Raw genomic sequence first — 18053 nt, forward strand, 5'->3', positions numbered from 1 at the left:
TGTAAGCAGCACTTAGACATATCCTTTTTTCCTGGCACAACAATTAAGCACAGATAACTCACAAAGAAATAATTATTCTAATATATAGTATATTTATAATTTAGGTGAGCTAAGTCTTTCAAATCAGTTTTCCTTATTCATTTCGTCCAGAGTTGCAAAACATGTTCGCCTTTTGTCAAGTTCCTTGCTTCATGGTTTTGTCATCCTTATTTGCAATGCATATTTGCCGGGGTGTGTCCTATGACAGTCAAAGTCTATGATCTAAACTTCACCATAGTCTGTACTGGGGATATAGATTGAGGGATGCGTTGGAAGATATGACGATGGTGCACATGCAGAGAGGGGATGTATCAGTTCTATAACATTTAAGTGAAACAGAAGCCAGTGTAGACATCCAACCATGAATAAGAAAAGACATTTTCTGGAGCATCCAGAAGTCAAAGACTACCTGATCAAAGGAGAAAGATTTACCAAGTGGTCAGAGGTAAGTAAATGTGTAGGAGAATGTAAAACCAGCTAAAAAGGAAATATTGGAACATACACAGATCAAATCTGTGAGGCTCTATCAGTCAGTCTTTGTTCTGATTGTTTGTTGAGCAGTGTGAATGTTTCTTTTGATTTTTATTGACGCTGGTGTCAGGCAGCTTTGTTTTTTCAGATGTTTTAAATCAATAGATGTTTCCTTCTCTTTGTTAAGGACTCCACAAAGACTCATCCTGTCACCATGAAGATGGATCCCAAAGGTTTTTACGTCTACTGGATAAACCAAAGCAAGGTAATCAATATCCAGAGTGTCAATATGTCATAGATGTAGAGAGGTGTTGACTCGTGTTCAGAGGCTCACAGAAGTGAAACAGCCTTTTTCTGAGCATCAGACAAACACAACCTGACAGCATATCAAACAGAGGTAGTTGTGTTTCAGTGACTCACATCCAGAGTGTGTGTAGAGTGCAGAAGCTGAGGCTCTGCCAAAGCTTGTGGGTAAGCTCAGAGCTGCATGGCACCTTCCGGTCCCAGCAGCTTGTGGAGATTATCGATTGGTTCTGATGTGGGTTCACCATCCTGCAGCAGCGTGCAGCTGAACTGTGATGAACTCAATGGAGAAGACTATCATTCTCATGCTTCATCTCTTTCCATCTCGCTCAATGAAGCACCTTCAGGTTTCCACAACATCACAAAACCAGTACACCAAATGTGTTTCTCATGTGTCTGGGCTCAATCGTTGTAACATTAAAGTTTTTGTGTGAAGTTTAGATGAAAATGAATCGAAGAAGTTTCCAACATGAATGTTCAGAGACATTGCATCCTAAGATTCCTCACACAAACCGAGTAAATCGTGTAGTTTTTGCACTTTGCCAAAGGATGACTTGTATCTGAATCCATATTTGGACTAGCCACTACATGTGGAAATCAGAGTTAAGATGTATCTCTGCTTCTTGTTTCTAGGAGACAACGTTCCTGGATGTTGCTACCATCAGAGACACCAGAATAGGAAAATATGCCAAACTTCCAAAAGTGAGTAAATAATTTATATAAGCACTGTCTTGTAGGTTAAACTAAGTTAAACTGGTTTGTTTTTCCATGAATCTCAGCATGCAAATCTGCGTTCAAGCCCTTAGTTTGCACATCATTATGACAGGCAGATTTGCATTGCAAAAAACGCAATGGACACATGCATCCAAGCTGCTGCTCTACTATAGAAACACACAAACAAAGACGCACACAAACCAAGTAGCCCACATTAAGTTATGATCTCAGATTTGTGTGAGAAGCTTGTTTTCTTTAGTTTGTGTATGACTGCTGCAGCTCCCATTCACTTCCTTTCCGGCATCCACAGAGAGTTGCACTATGCAGCCTTCGTCATCCGTCGCAGAGGGTTCAAAAGTCGATTCAGAAATCTGCTCCCCTCAGGGACAGCACTAAGATTTGCATCATCCCAGCTGGGGTGCTGATGGAGGCACATCTTCCTTTCAGGGCCTCTGAGAAGTATTTGGAAAACCGCTCTAATGCTGGCATTATGTCTGCACCTTTAAAAGTAGCACTGAAGTGAGCGATTGAAGTGTAGCAGATGCAGGACATGGGTACCTAAAGCTGCAGTGTCATTTATGTGTGTGCGTGTGTGTGTGTGTGTGTGTGAGTGTGTGTGTGTGTGTGTGTGTGTGTGTGTGAGTGAGTGTGTGTGTGTGTGTGTGTGTGTTTGTATGCATGTACTGTATTTGCATGTTTTGGTTGGTAGATTTGCCTATGTCCATTAAGCTCACAGAGTACATGTGTACAAAAGGCAGCTTTGACTTGACTTGCTCAAGCTAATACGAAAGACTAAATATTCTGTATGCACAGAGCTTGCAACTAAAGAATAAAATATTAATATATATAATAATAATATTGCTACAGCAAGTAATACTGTGTGAACTACAGTGGTATACAGGATTGAGCTTCTATGGGTAATACATTCATAAAAAGCATCCAAGTAATGCAATATTTGTAAGCATAAATCTTTGACAAAAGCAAATTTCATTTAATTTGTTTTCTAAAAATGGCAGTCTATTAAATCCATTATCTCCCTTTTGCAGCACCCTAAGGTTCGCAATGTGTTCAACCTCGACTTTCCAGACAGCAATCATCTTGCCAAAACTCTGACCATCGTCTCAGGTCCAGACACTGTGAATCTGACCTATCACAACTTCTTTGCCTCCAAAGAGAAAGTGACACAGGTAATAAAGCAGCACAGGCACTTGGTATTGTCTCTGTCTAATACTTAGCTGTTTACAGCCCTTTCTTCTCTGCCATTGATCCCCTGTGAGGTTCAAACACAGCCATGGGCCATTATAGCCATTACACAGAGAGCCATCCTCCAATAAGGCGCCCTCTTACTCTCTTTTAGTCCTTATTAGACTTCATGACTCCAATATCCGGGTTTAATCAGTTGTAATGAAATCACAACGGAGCTTTGTTCAAATTCAACATGCACTACTCTCATTTCCTGAGGCGCTTTTATATATAACGCCCTCTAGTGGTGAGTTTGTGTCCATTTCAGAATCAGAAAAACTTGATTAATCCTATTTAAAACCTCTTTTAATGACATTTCAAGTACATGTGTTGAAATAAATGAAATGAAATAATTGACTTTTTTCAGAATTGGGCAAATGACATTTTTGCAATTGCATACAATGCTGCCAGGAACAATGCATGCAGACAAATCTTCCTGGACAAAATGTAAGTGAGCCTGATTAGTTCGACCTGTATTGTTTCTGAATGAAAACATTACACATATAATACAATGTGGACTATCAATGTGTAATTGGGCCTTTTTGTTTGATTATAGATACGTGCGTATTACTCTTCACACCAACAAGGACGGCAAGATCCCAGTGAAATAGTAGGTTACAGTAATCCATGTAAAGGTGTAGGATGGTTAGTTTTTGCATCAGATTTTTTCACATTTGCTATTCAATGTTTCATCGTTATTTTTGTCAGTATTTACAAGATGTTCCCTGCGGATAAGAAGAGGGTGGAAAGTGCCTTAGCATCAGCACACCTCCCTAAAGGAAAGGTCAGAAAATAACAACCTTTTTGTGGGCTGCTTGTCTACTCCAAGTCCATCTTTCTTTGAAGATATCTTACAGAAATATTGATATTTTCTCTCTTCACTGTAGTGATTGTTGCTAGTCTTCAGTATTTCAGCTAAAATTAAGGTACTCCGACACCTGCTGAGTTACTACAAGATTAGGTCAAACATTTTTTGCTGTGGTGAGTAAGTTAATATCTTTTATTATTATGACATATTTATATGCTTTAACATTTCAGTTCGACTCCATGAAGCCGGATGTCTTCACTGAGGCAGCCTTTAAGACCTTCCTGACAAATCTCTGCCCTCGGCCTGAGATCTATGAGATCTTCACTTCTTAGTGAGTCTGCTTTGCCAATTGACCTCTGACCTCTTTTCATTATATATAGGGATTATTATATACACCTGATCCAATTTACTAACACATATTCATCTTAAACTATATCTGTTATGAACCCTTTAAAGATTTTTGCCAAAAAAAGACATCTATATATTTCAAGTTATTGTAAAAGGCTAGGTGAATGTTGTACTGTCGTTATGTAACCAGAAAGATGCATTTGCCACGTGGCCGGGGCTCAGGTGGGCTGTATCAGGCCCCGGGAGGCAGAAGCAAGATGACGTGCAGATCTGATGTGATTGTCATGCATCTCTTCGTCCCGTAGCTCCAACAAACCCATCATGTCGAAGGAAAACTTCACCAAGTTCCTCAACGAGAAGCAGAGGGACTCTCGTCTCAACGAGGAGCTGTTTCCACGTCTGCGGCAGGACCAGATAAAGGCTTTGATTGACAAATATGAACCCGTCTCTACCAACTCAAACAGAAGTGAGATTCATTGACATTATTTTGAAATACTGTAGTATGTATAGGTTTTAAAAGGTGGATAATGCTTTACCTCTTCTTGTGCATCTTCAGATCTGATCTCTCCAGAGGGTCTGTTGTTCTTTCTGATGGGGCCAGAGACGTCAGTGGTCATTCAGGACAGGCTTGCTAAGTGTCAGGAGATGACCCAACCCATTCCCCACTACTTCATCAAGTCCTCCCATAACACATACCTGACAGGTCACCACGCCATGAATTCTGATACTTTAAACATCTTAGGATCGTTTATGGGTCATTTCATTCTGTTCTTTGTACGTGTTACTCTGCAGCTGGCCAGTTCTCGGGCGTGTCCTCCCCGGAGATGTACCGTCAGTGTCTGCTGTCCGGCTGTCGCTGTCTGGAGCTGGACTGCTGGAAGGGCAAACCTCCAGATGAAGAGCCAATCATTACCCATGGTTTCACCATGACAACCGAGATCCTCTTCAAGGTGGTACACAGAAACATTTAAACATTTTACATTGGGGTTCTTTGGTTTCCTTTTACTCGCTTTATTTGTCTAACATTAGCTTTTTTGTCTAACATGGTTTTTTTTTTCAAATTGTAACAAATAGCATGATCTTTTTATTCATTGGTACTCTAATAACCTCATTTTTATTGTGACTGACTCTTGTTGCTTACTCCATTTAACAACATGCATTATGCATTATTGCCCTGTTTGATATGTTATCAATCCTTTTTTCCAAGGATCAATCATGCAAAATTCCCATTCTGACACTAACAGGTTAACAATCCAACTATTGCAAATAATGCAGCTTTGAGAATTATAAAAGGCAACAAACCTCTCCCAGAATGGGAAGAAGTTAGGACAGTTGGCAGAACCTTTGGTGTGAGCTCAACCCCCTCTGAGGAGTATTTCCCTACAGTAGTCTTTGGCCTTGTTCTAGTTAAGACCAACCCCCTGTTTCCTGAGAACATAGTTAGCATTGTTCCAATAAACCTTTCAGTGTTTACATTCATCAGAGGTGATTCATACTGACCAAACAGCACAGATGTTTGATGAGATGTGATATGAAAAGCCAAGAAAATTATTCATAACCTTGTTTTTATGTCCATGCACACATTAAATATACACACACCCGCACAAACACACACACCCACACAGACACACACACACACACACACACACACACACACACACACACACACACACACACACACACACGCACACACACACACACACACACACACATGCACTCAACACTTCCATTTAAGGGCAGCTTTAGCTCTGCATTCACTGGGGCCAACACACATCACCTCATTTCACTTTGTGAGAGCTTCAGAGATGACCTAAAGCTTTGGTGTGATTATCACAAATTCATGATTTGTAACCATTTTTTAACAGTTTTCTACTTTATTCTGCCCTTTATTTTATGTGTCTACTGCTCTTTTGTCAGCTGCAGCAACCCTAACCAAATAAAAGTCTATTAAATGCATAAAAAACAAAAATGCACTTCTCTTTTTGTTGTGTGACAGGATGTAATCGAGGCCATAGCTGAGAGCGCCTTCAAGACCTCACAGTACCCGGTTATCCTCTCATTCGAGAACCACGTTGACTCGTAAGACGCGGCTTTTCCGTCACCTCATGTCGAGTTATATTATAAGCACACTGTAATAATGTTCCAATGCTATTATCCCAAATGAAATATGGATGGAACATATAGAGAATGTAATTGAATTTGTGTTCCTGTCAGTACAGCACACAGTAACAGTTCTGCTCTGTCAAAGGGTGAAACAACAGGAGAAGATGGCAAACTACTGCAAAACCATATTTGGTGATGCCCTGCTAACAGAGCCGCTGGACAAATACCCTGTGAGTACACTGCTGCAGCAAAGCTCACTGAAACAATAATGGAGTTAGATACAGATTATTAATTGAGAAATTGTTCAACAGAATACTAATGAATGAAATGTTCAACTGTGAGACTCTATTCTGCTGTCTGACTGTATCCCTATGCAGGAAATCAGTAAAAAAAAATAAATAGATAGATAGATAGATAGATAGATAGATAGATAGATAGATAGATAGATAGATAGATAGATAGATAGATAGATAGATAGATAGATAGATAGATAGATAGATAGATAGATAGATAGTTTAATATTTGTCTCTCTTTTTTTTTTCTTTTATCTCTGTTGGACATGACCCTCATAGGCTCCTGTACTTGCGTAACTGGTTTATATCAGCAGTGACTGTCTGTTTACCCCCCTAAGCTTTGTTCTGTGTGGCGTGCACACGTGTGTTTGTCCTTCAGAGGCAAAGAGAGGACGTGTTTAACTATCTCAACTTAAATCAGAAAACCTAATCCACTCCAATTTGAAAGAAAGAAAAGTTTTGTTTTGTTTTGTTGTAAATCTTAACTGGGCAGACAAAGTCGACTCCACACAAATACTAATACCATTTCATAACAAAAGAAACATCAAGTGTCTTTTTAACATTTTATTGATAGACTGATTGAAACATGCAGTCTCAAATGATATGCTTGAGTTTTTGGATCTCTCTGCTTTACCTTAAGTTTCCACATAAGTCCATTATTAATGCATAAACTGTCATTGACTCTCTGAAAAGCTCCCATGAATGTGATCATACAGTAGCCTATAATGTTATTACCTTTCTTAACATAACCAGCTAGTTGGACTTTTATATCCTGTGAGTATGAGGAGAGTGATACAACTAGCTAACTCAAGCTTTAATTTGAAGACAGAAAACACATGGTAGCTGCTAGCTTTCAGCTGTTATTTATTTGTTTATTTTATTTTCATATTATATTAACCCCTGAGGGGAAATTCTGGTTTTACACTTGTTTTTGTGAGGCATGCTTATTACAAGCCTGAATTACACACATGCACAAACAAGACCTGTGGACATGCATTAATAATAATAACAATAATAACAACAACAACAACAACAACAATAACAATAATAATAATTGTAATAATAATAATAATATAAAACTGTATTTTATATTGTATTTTTGTTTGTGTCTGACCATTTCTCGCGACATTGTTTCCTTGGAAAACTGTTTTCATGCAGCAGAGAATTTAGTCAGCTTGCTCTATCTCTGTTTACAGTCAATGTACTAAGCTTGCCTCCTGTGGTCTGTGGCTACGTATATATCTCCAAAAAGTCATTCTATGGACTCTTTAGACAATGCCAGAATGAAAATTAATCCAGATTTTCTCCAAAGACAAAACTAAAGCTTGATCTTTCTTCCCTGATTAATTCTTTTTTTATGTTTTAAATTCAGCTAAAGCCAGGCCAACAGATACCCAGCCCATCTGAGCTCATGGGCAAGATCCTAATCAAAAACAAGAAAGGTAACACGGCAAAGCCAGCCCAGAATAAGAAAACCAGCACGGCAGCAACCGACCAGACCACAGCCACAGCTGCACCCACTCAGGACCCAAACATCTCCTCCACCGATCCTGCCAACCCAGCACCCAGCACCCAAGAGAACCAAGGTAGATTAGATAAACTACAAGCCAAATGAGATTAACAGCAGTTATACTTAGCTGTCACTGACATTATGTTTACATGCCTCACCAGAGGGGGACGCAGCTGTGGAGGACAACGAGGAGACGGAGGAGACGGACGAGCAGGATGAGGAAAAGATGAAGACATCGGACGAGGTAGAGTGATGACAGTTTTATTGCTGTACATCATCCGTGTCTGTCTAAAGCCATTCAAACATCAGTCAACATCCTGTCAATCCCCCACAGGGCACAGCTGGACAAGAAGTCACAGCATATGAGGCCATGTCATCTATTGTAAACTACATCCAGCCAAACAAATTCATCTCTTTTGACAATGCCAGAAGTATGTGTCCACGAATTTAACTGAAAAGAGATTTTTACCAATATGCACCTTTAGAAAAATCACAGGTAAACAAATCAAAGTCAGTGTGAGTTGTGCAATTCTTCCTCCTACTTTATTCCTCCTTCACAGAGAAAAACAAGAGTTACGTCATCTCATCTTTTGTGGAGACCAAAGGGGAGACAATGATTGCCAAGAATGCTGTTGAATTTGTCGAGTATCCTTTAAGAATGCTGCAGAGGGAGTCAAGCTCCAGATGATGTCTTAAATCTGCTTATTTTTTTAACACTATGATGAAGGTATTCGAGATCAAATGCAAAATTTAGCTTCCTGAACTATCTTTCTCAGATACAATAAAAGGCAAATGAGCAGGATTTACCCCAAAGGAACAAGAATGGACTCATCCAACTACAGCCCTCAGCCTTTTTGGAATGTAGGCTCCCAGATGGTGGCGCTAAACTACCAGACAATGGGTAGAAATGCAAACTCAAAGCACTAAAACCTCTTTCAAATACATGTAGCAGCTCTCAAGAGAATTACAGTCCTACCTTTTTCTTTCTATTCACCTCTTCAGTTTGATGTGTTGTTTTTTTTTCCACACCTGAGCTTCTGTTTTACACCACTGCAGGTCAGTGTTGCACCTCTTTGTGCTGCACAGGCTTTTGCACGACCATGTGCTGAAGAGAGGGGGCATGAATGACTATTGATTGTGTCTATTTTTTTTTTTTTTTTAGATTTCCCCATGCAGCTGAACATGGCTCTGTTTGAGTTCAATGGCAGAACAGGATACCTCCTCAAGCATGATGTGCTACGGCGCAGTGACAAAAAGTTTGATCCTTTTTGTGACAGGATCGACACTGTGGTGGCGAGCACACTGACAATAAAGGCAGGTTCTGTTTTTCTCACTTAATCCACCTGCAGACTAAATACAGAACAGTTTTATGGTCTTTTAAAAAAATTAAGTTGCATCATCAATGATATTGCATTGTAGGGAAATTGTTGAACAAAATTGAATCAAAGCTGATTTTGCAATAAAATGAAACCCTAAAGAAGCCTCAGTATCATTTAGGGGCTTGTGTACACGTCGCCTTGAGTCTTTAATAACTTAGGCTTACAGCTGAGACTGATACATAGTTTCTGGTATTCATCTGACTCTGCATGGGTGAAAATCTCACTTCTATTTATATTCTTTTTGTCCTGAACATGCATCCATGCACAACAGGACTCATCCACATCCATTTTGATTAGCACGTCATACATAATGTGTCATAAAATCCTATTCACTGGTCTACATAGATCTATTCAGGTCAGTTTTTGTCTGACAAGAATGTAAAAACTGGAGTGGAGGTAGAGGTGATTGGACTGCCAGGAGACCCCAAGAAGAAATATCGCACCAAGTGGTCGACCACACCCAACGCCATTAACCCTGTGTGGAATGAAGAGCCTTTTGTTTTTGAGAAGGTGTGATAAACAAAATATGCCCAAATAATGTGTTTAGGTCAGTCTGTTGTTACTATTCTATATAATATATTTTGTTATGACGAATAGATTCTGCTCCCAGAAATGGCCTCTCTACGAATGGTTGTTCACGAAGAAAATGGTAAATTCTTGGGACACAGGATCATCCCACTTGATGCCATCCAATCAGGTCAGTGAAGCTCAGGGGTAAAAAAAAAAAAGAAAAAATGAAAAAAACATGCTTCATTTAATCTACATAATTCAAACGCCTCCGAAGTCATCCAAGGCCTATGAATGTTTGCAATCTTGTTTGTGCCACTTTCACTGGGGTTTGTTTTCTACCCTGCAGGTTTCCATCACATCTGCCTGCGCAGTGAGAGCAACATGCCGCTCACTCTGCCTGCTCTCTTTGTCTACATTGAGGTCAAGGACTATATCCCTGCTGCCTTTGCAGGTGCTTGGCTTTTTTTCACTTTCTGATTTTGGAAAACAAAAATCTTCTGTTGCACTTCAATGCATGCTGTTTGAGTGGACAAGGTGGATTCAGCTTGAATCTTTGTTGTTCAGTAACATTTGATTTTCTACTTGTAAGAGTTATTTGCTTTTTTATGTTATCCCAGATTTCACAGATGCTTTATTCAACCCAACGAAAGGCACAGAAAAGACCACAAAGACCCCAAAGGAGGTAAAAGAAAGCAGCTACTGATACTAAAACTGCCTTTATATATATATAATATATATATAATATATATAATATATATATATATACGGTACATATATCGGTGTTTTCTTTAATCCTTAAAATACTAATTAACTTCCTGATAAATCCCTGATGTTGTGTGATGTTCCTGTTCTTTCTGTGTTCCTGTTCTTTCTGTGCTCACACAGTCATCCTCGGACTACATTTCTCCATATGAGTTGCCCCTTGTGGCCCAAACCACTGCAGTCAAGGCTCAGGAAAGTGAAACCCCAGTTGCAGGTAATGAAGCTCTTTAATGGGATACAGTTCAGAGTTTATTTTGTTGAATGCAGTGTTTTAAGTGTGTGCTCTTTTGTTGCTGATTTAAGAGGTCAAACTTCACCTCTCTCCCCAGAAAAAGTAGAATGTGAACCTACACTACAGGTTGATCCCAATGAACAATCACCAAAGTCTCCACCGGAACCTGCTCAAACTCACGGGGAGGCCCCTGTTGAGGATCCAGCCCGGGACGCAGAAAATGTCCCATCTGAAACTCTTCCTGAAGCTGTTCCATCCCCTGAAGAGCCAGTTACTGTAGAACCAACCCCTGAGGATAAAGCCCCTGAAGAGCCAGATACTGTAGAACCAACCCCTGAGGATAAAGCCCCTGAAGAGCCAGATACTGTAGAACCAACCCCTGAGGATAAAGCCCCTGAAGAGCCGGCACCTGAGGAGGCAGCCCCTGAGCAGGAACCCGCTCCAGAGCCAGAAGAAGCTCCTGAAACTAAGGAGGATCCTGCGAATGACTCTACTACAAAGCCAGATCCTCCTCCAGGAGATAAACAAGACACAGAAGCTGCTGAAGAACCTGCCGCTGTGGTCCTGCCTGTTCCAGCAGGAGCATCATCTGAATCCTTAGTATCAAATGAATCATCTCAGCCGCCCGTGTCTGGCGAAGGTAACTTTGAAGAGACATTGTAGAGAAGGATTCAAATGGAAAAACATGCAGATCAGTTTAAGGCTTTCTTTTAGTTGTATAGTTGGGTTATAAATGTATATCCACTCCAATAGTACAAGTTTGTGTTTTTGCTGCAGAGCCTTCGACTGTTCCCATGGAAGAACTGACACAGCACAAGAACTACCTAAAGGTCGTCAAGCGTCAGGAGAAAGAGATGAAGGAAGCAGAAAAGAAGTATCAAAAAAAAGGAGAGGACCTGATTCAGAAATATTCTGACTCCTTCAAGGCCATGAAGAAGAAGGCTTCAGTGAAGAAAAAGGAGTAAGGGAATTTTTTTCTTATTGTCATTTTCAAGATTTAATTTGTGTATTATATTTTAGGAGAAATGAATAATTGACAAAAGACTGTCAGATTGTGTTGGCGGAGCAGGGGCGTCATGTAATAAATTCAGAGTAGTAGTCTCCATCTGTCCTATAGTTTCTGTTCATTCATTCACCAAAAACAATGCCTGTGAATTCTACAGAATATTAATACTGACCTACTGATGAAAGTGTTGTTGTTTTGGCCAGTATTATAAATATTTAATTCATAAGCATGGAAAATACTCTGTGATTAATGTGTTTTTATCCCTGACGCAGAATAAGAGAGGATGAAGGAAACAGCTAAATGAATACATGCTGCAGTCTTTTTTTTTCTTTTTAACAAAATCCACCACACAGAGCCTTCAGGAAAAAACATGTCATTCAATGACAAAAGAAAAAATCTACAAAGCCTTTCTAATACCCACAGGGCTGTTCAGTGAAATCTTAAAGAGAAAGTGTCTATTTAACTTGCTAAACTCAATTTCCCTTGTATGTGTCATGTGTCTGTGGCACTATGGTATGTTTTCTGCAGGGGAGAAACAAAGTCCTCTGACTCTAGCCTGAAGACAGAGCGGGTGCAGGAGCAGAAGGAAAAAATGTATGTTGAGCTACAGGCTTTGTGGACGGAGCAGTGCGACCAGCTGAAGAAGAAGAAAGAGCAGTGTGCTACAGAGGTTAGTGAAATACCGGTTTAAATTTTAGACTTGGGGTTAGCTCATTTAAGAGCTAACGTTCCAATTCTTTATGATAAAAAGTGGCCTGAAACATCCTTACTCAAACAAACACAAACAAATGCAACCAGCTGGTGAGTTGAGAATTGAACAGTGACAATGATTAACTGAAAACAACAGTATCAACTGTCATGGCCCAGGATACATTTACATCTCTCTTGGCACCTGACTTTCCCTGTCTGTGCTGTATGTTTCGGACACGGGCGAGCAGCCAGCGTTTCAGAGTCTCTATTGATTAATCAGCAGACCCAGGGGCTCAGGGGTACTCTTAGCATAAGCTCTGAATCTGCTTTCGATGGAGGGGTCAATCAGGGAATTATTCAAGGGTTGCTTCACTAGTCAGAAGTACCAGTAGACTACTGTTCAAGAGCTGAGGAGTGGGGTGAGAACCTCTAGCTTGGAGGTCCAGTGCCAATACTAAAGTTCATGCTAAGTAGCAACTTTTTATGCTTAAATAAAATAGACTTTAATTATTCCCATAATAGACTTTATTTAGAGCTACTCAGGTCTTGTTTTCAAGCTTTAGCCTGCCAGAGAAAATGATACTTCCTCCTTCTATTGTGACAGAGACTGGCTAAACTGTTGGAGATGGCAACAGAGAGACACACTATTGAGCTGAAGAGCCTGGAGAGGTGAGAGCACACTTACAACACATTGGGGACATGCTGTACACACTGAGAGATAGACTTTGCTGACTCTATGCAGCCGGTGCCTTGAGATTTTGGTGCAACACTGTTTGAGTGTGTGTGTGTGTGTGTGTGTGTGTGTGTGTGTGTGTGTGTGTGTGTCATCTAAGGGGAGACATTTGACATTTTGGAAAGGCAATACCTCAAATAAATGAATGAGTTACCTCAATGTGCCGGTCTTCTGATGTCCTTGACTGGCTTTTGGTGTTGTAGATGTGAGTGTGTGTGTGTGTGTGTGTGTGTGTGTGTGTGTGTGTGTGTGTGTGTGTGTGTGTGCGCGTGGTGTGTGTGTGTGTGTGTGTGTGTGTGTGTGTGTGTATGTGTGTGTGTGTAGCCAATGGGTGTGTTATCCCAGGTCCCCAGCTGGCAGATGGTTAACTCAGGACAGTCATTATCCAACAGGTGTTTGAACAGCAGTAGGGGAGCAAATGAAGCTTTGGTCACCTACCTGTCCACACGGACATGCTAACATCTAGTTTAAACTATAAATAAATGTCACACCAGAAACACATCATCACCCTGTGGCTTTTGATTATTTTTGCATTTTCACTCAAGCAGGAGTCTTTAGTTTCTTGTCTTTGCCCTGTTTTGCAGCGAATCCAAAGAAAATAAGAAGAAATCACTCTCAAAATGTTCCTCCTCAGAGAAAGCAAAGTGAGTTTACAGTGTGACCTTAAGTTACTTTCTGTGTTTCCTTTCATTGCTGTTCCTCTCACAGAGTTTCAGCTTGTCTGTTTTAAGAGGAAAAAAGAAAATTCAAGTGATAAATTGCATATTAGTGATGTCTAGATATGCTATATGTTTTACCATCATGTACAACAGTTTCTAATAGAAAAGTATACTTGTCTTTTCTAAGGCTGAAAAAATCAATGAGCACAGAGCTGCTGGATGAAACAAGTCAGTCTGATGCTGCTGTAAGTAATCTTTTAAACTTGTTATGAAAAAACATTAAGACTTTCTGGGTATATGTGATATTTCCATATATTGTTAGATATGATACGATACAGCGGCTTGCAAAAACTTTCATACCAGTTCAAGTTCAGTCAGATTTGATGAAGAGCACGTTACAAAATGTTTTAAAGTTCAAGGGGTATGACTACTTTTGCAAGCCACTGTATATACCTCTGTTATATCTCTTTGGAAGTATGGACATGGCGCTTACAGCTGGGTAGCTTAGCTAATCATGCCAAACATAAATCCCTGAATTAAGTGGAGAAAACTAAACTGAAAGTCACAAAAATGTAAGAAAAAATAAAACTCCCAACATCTACTAAGCTTATAATTAATGCCAAACATCCTGTCTATTTGCCTAAAATATGTCTAAAGTGTTGCAGCTAATCTAAGTCAATCACTTTGTATTTAACAAACAGATGTGTTCTCATTTAAACCTTGGTAATGGGTTATTTCTAGGCTTTCTTCTAAGGATTTCACACATTTCTTTAAAATTGTAATAATTCATATAGAGAGCCCCACTTCCTACAAAAATCTTTAGTTAGATGAAAGAGCAATGTCTGCGTTTCCCATCATCATGCATGTTCCTACATCAATACTAATGTCTCAGAAGACACAAACCCTTCGCCAAGTCAGTTCGCCACACAATGTATTCAGCAGTGTAACTATGGTTACAAAGAGGTGTCTTGTGAGGGAAAAAGGGAAAAAATATCAGACATGTTGAAAATTCCTTTCATACATCTGCACACATGTTCACACACTCCCACGTGCTGATAACAGATACACACAAACACGTGAGCACACTTACCTGTTCACTGTCAAAACACACATGTGCAAACCCAAAAACTGACTCACACACACTTAGACAGTGAGTAAAGTGAAGCAGGCCCTGACCATAGGCCAGGGCTGTCCATTACTCAGAAGCTGTTTACAGAGAGAAGGCTAATTCATGTGCAGTCGATGACTCACTGAGCTCTTCCCCCATTCCACTCATCAGAATTCAGACCTGCTGTATCTGGGTTAAAGACCTGACTATTTCATTCCCTACTCCTCTCCCGTCAACTTCATCTAGATGTCAACAAACTGCCCTCATCCAGCCATACATTATGCTCGCGTTGCAACTAATTCTGCTCTCCTTAATCAACATTTCCCATTTATTATTGAAACTATTAATGCGACAGTCACCTTTTTAATCAGCACAGCCTCTGTATTGAATCACCAAGTGCTATAAGGGCTGTGTAATCAAATTAGACAAGCCCAACCTGTTGTAGCTTCAAATGTATTGATTCACTTGCTCCGGTTGCATCCCACGGGTCCTCTCCTCTCCAGATACACACAAACACACACACACACACACACACACACACACACACACACACACCTACACACACACACCTACACACACACACCTACACACACACACACACACACACACACACACACACACACACACACACACACACACACTCAGAGGGAAGAACATGAGCAGATGAACTGCTCATAGACATGCTTATAGACAGCAGTCTTTATCTCTCACTTGATACCATGTATACACTACACACACACACACAGTCTTACACAGACTCCCACAACAGATCGATGATGTGTTCCTCCGCAGTAACATGATGTATTGTGCTTTTTCGTATTGTTACAGTCTTCAGATAACAGCCCGCAGCAAGAGGCTCTAATGAAGAAACAAGCTGTTACACTGGAGGAGATAAAGACCTTGACCAATCAGGTACATTCAATGACACCAGGGTTCCTTTTTTTATCATCACCAAACTAAATAGAGAATAGAATAGGTTATATGTACAGTACAGATGAAAATGTATGAGAAAAAAACATCAATCCAAAACCCCTTTTGTGTGTCATGTATTCACCCATGTACACACAGCTGACAGTTATGATTATTAACAATCATAGGTGATGGTTCTGTAATAATGTAGCACTAGCTAATGCTACAGACTTATATGGTTATCCCAGCTAAAGCTGTTCCTCCTCTGATCCTACCTAAAATAATGTAAAAATAATGTTTTATAATGGTCTAAACAGCAAAATTAATCAGAATTGTAGAATTGTCCCTTTTGCACATTCATTTTGGGTTTTCGTCTTCATCTGAAGATGAAGGAAAAGGTTGGGAAACACTGCTTGAGAGTGACACTAACCATAACCTCTTTATTCAACACCTGACCTTATTTAACCAGACCATTAACAATACCTAACTCCTTCAATGTGGCCTAGTGCTGATGAGCATGTTGTTCTTTTTTAAATCTCAAAACACTCTGACTCACTTACTCAATGGAGTATCCCTGTTACATGATTAATACATAATTAATTCAAGATCGTGCATATTCACAAATCTGCAATCCAAACTATTGCAAGAAAATGTCCAACTTTTTTCAGACATTTTCCACATTGGCCATCTGTCGATCAGTGCTTGTACGTAATATCGAAGAATGACACACAGACTGAGAAATTACAGACTACTCTCCCACCGCTGTAAATGATGTCAAAGCTCTTTTATGACAATGCTTGGCTTTGTGCTGGGGAAATCTTGGCAGCTTGTCTTGAGAAAAAGAGGTGTTATATGGATTAGACATTGACGTTTGAAGGCCAGATGGATTGTGTTTTTATGTCTCATCAATAATATTAGCTTACAAATGCTGTTTCTGATATTGAGGGAGGAATTCAAGTGAGTGTAGTAAGAGAATGATGGACAAATGAGGACACGAAGAGGTAATCTTTGCCTTATATATTTAATATCATTGATTGAGCCATTTTTCCACATGTAAATATCCTTATAAAGATTCTCTTATTTAAAATTAATCCATGCAACTTGGTTCAAGCCATTTGATCTTTAATTGTACGGAGGCCAGGACAAAAATCCATTCCTTAAAGATCACGATAAGCATCTGGCTGAGAAAAGAAGAAGCTATAAAAACTTCAATGTCAAGCTGTAACCTTTAACTAATCTTTAGCCTCTGTGTCTGCAGCTCAATCAGGAAGCCCTAAAGGAGCAAGCTCAGAAAATGAGGTCTATTCCAGCAGAGGTGAGGGAGGCTGTTAACGTCTGTGTGGGGGCCCACTTTCCTGAACTGGTCGATGAGTCAGGAGGCAAGAAGGTGGAGGGGGTTGGTTTCTATGGGGATGTCTTTCTGGGTTAGATGTGGAGTCTGTTCCCTGACCCAAAACTGTAACCTTGTCCTAACTGAATATACAGTCTGAATATAATTGTAGAAGAAGATGATTTGGTTAGTTAGCGCTGTGTGAAATTTTAATTTAGAGCTGCTATACAGTCAGCTTTTTTAGGTATTTAAAGTCACAGTAATGTTTTCATAGATGTCGTTCAGACCTAAAGTTTGATGATTTGGAAATGGTTTTTCTCCTTTTCATTCTTTCTTTCTGTTCCTTTCAACCACTGATAAGTGCCCCAGTACAGCGACAAATATCTTCCAGATGAACGACCATCACTGACCGCTTCATCTTGGTACGCTCTTTTGTGCTCTCCAAATAAGTGCAAAACGAGGACTAAGTGTAGCAAGAAAAATGTAGCCGCAAAAACGAGAAATCAGAGGCTGCAGGCTGAATCCACAAAATGAGTCCATCTGTCAGAATTCAGTACAGTGTGAGTGACACTCCATAGAGCCAAAACAAGACAGTCACTCTGAGATTTAGGCGTCTATTAGTTAGTAGAAGAAATAGACGTTAAGTTCCACAATCAGTGCTTTCAATATCCTATGGTGATTCGATGATGGAAATGCAGACGGGATGCACAGATGAAATAAGAAGTTTTGTGATTTGTCCCGTGTGAAAGTTCTCAATAAACTGTTTCTTGCATGTGTGTTTTTTTTCCTTTTTTTAGATACAGTTTTACTTTATACATTTACACTCCAAGTCAAGCCAAGTCAAGTCGTAGAAATATCATGTTCATTTGGGACTTATAAATGTCTCTTTTTGCTTTACTTCTGT

At 39.8% G+C, this 18053-nt stretch overlaps 1 protein-coding gene across 1 annotated transcript; it reads left to right on the top strand.

Annotated features, from left to right (window-relative positions):
• Nucleotides 1–400: 400 nt before the first annotated feature.
• Nucleotides 401–17878, top strand: plcb2 (phospholipase C, beta 2; the record flags this gene model as incomplete). Its single annotated transcript, XM_079370484.1, has 32 exons — nucleotides 401–484; nucleotides 698–775; nucleotides 1447–1515; nucleotides 2574–2714; nucleotides 3137–3216; nucleotides 3326–3379; nucleotides 3478–3553; nucleotides 3808–3908; nucleotides 4231–4391; nucleotides 4482–4628; nucleotides 4718–4875; nucleotides 5922–6004; nucleotides 6174–6258; nucleotides 7694–7907; nucleotides 7993–8075; nucleotides 8166–8262; nucleotides 8392–8476; nucleotides 8608–8732; nucleotides 8994–9145; nucleotides 9556–9720; nucleotides 9808–9907; nucleotides 10067–10171; nucleotides 10338–10402; nucleotides 10606–10696; nucleotides 10812–11354; nucleotides 11492–11675; nucleotides 12249–12390; nucleotides 13015–13079; nucleotides 13728–13787; nucleotides 13990–14047; nucleotides 15739–15822; nucleotides 17078–17878. The coding sequence occupies 32 exons, from the start codon at nucleotides 401–403 to the stop codon at nucleotides 17246–17248; spliced, it is 3906 nt and encodes a 1301-aa protein (XP_079226610.1). The 3' UTR covers nucleotides 17249–17878.
• Nucleotides 17879–18053: the final 175 nt, after the last annotated feature.

This window comes from Symphodus melops (genome assembly GCF_947650265.1).
Source record: "Symphodus melops genome assembly, chromosome: 19".
In the NCBI taxonomy this organism is placed as follows: Eukaryota; Metazoa; Chordata; class Actinopteri; order Labriformes; family Labridae; genus Symphodus; species Symphodus melops.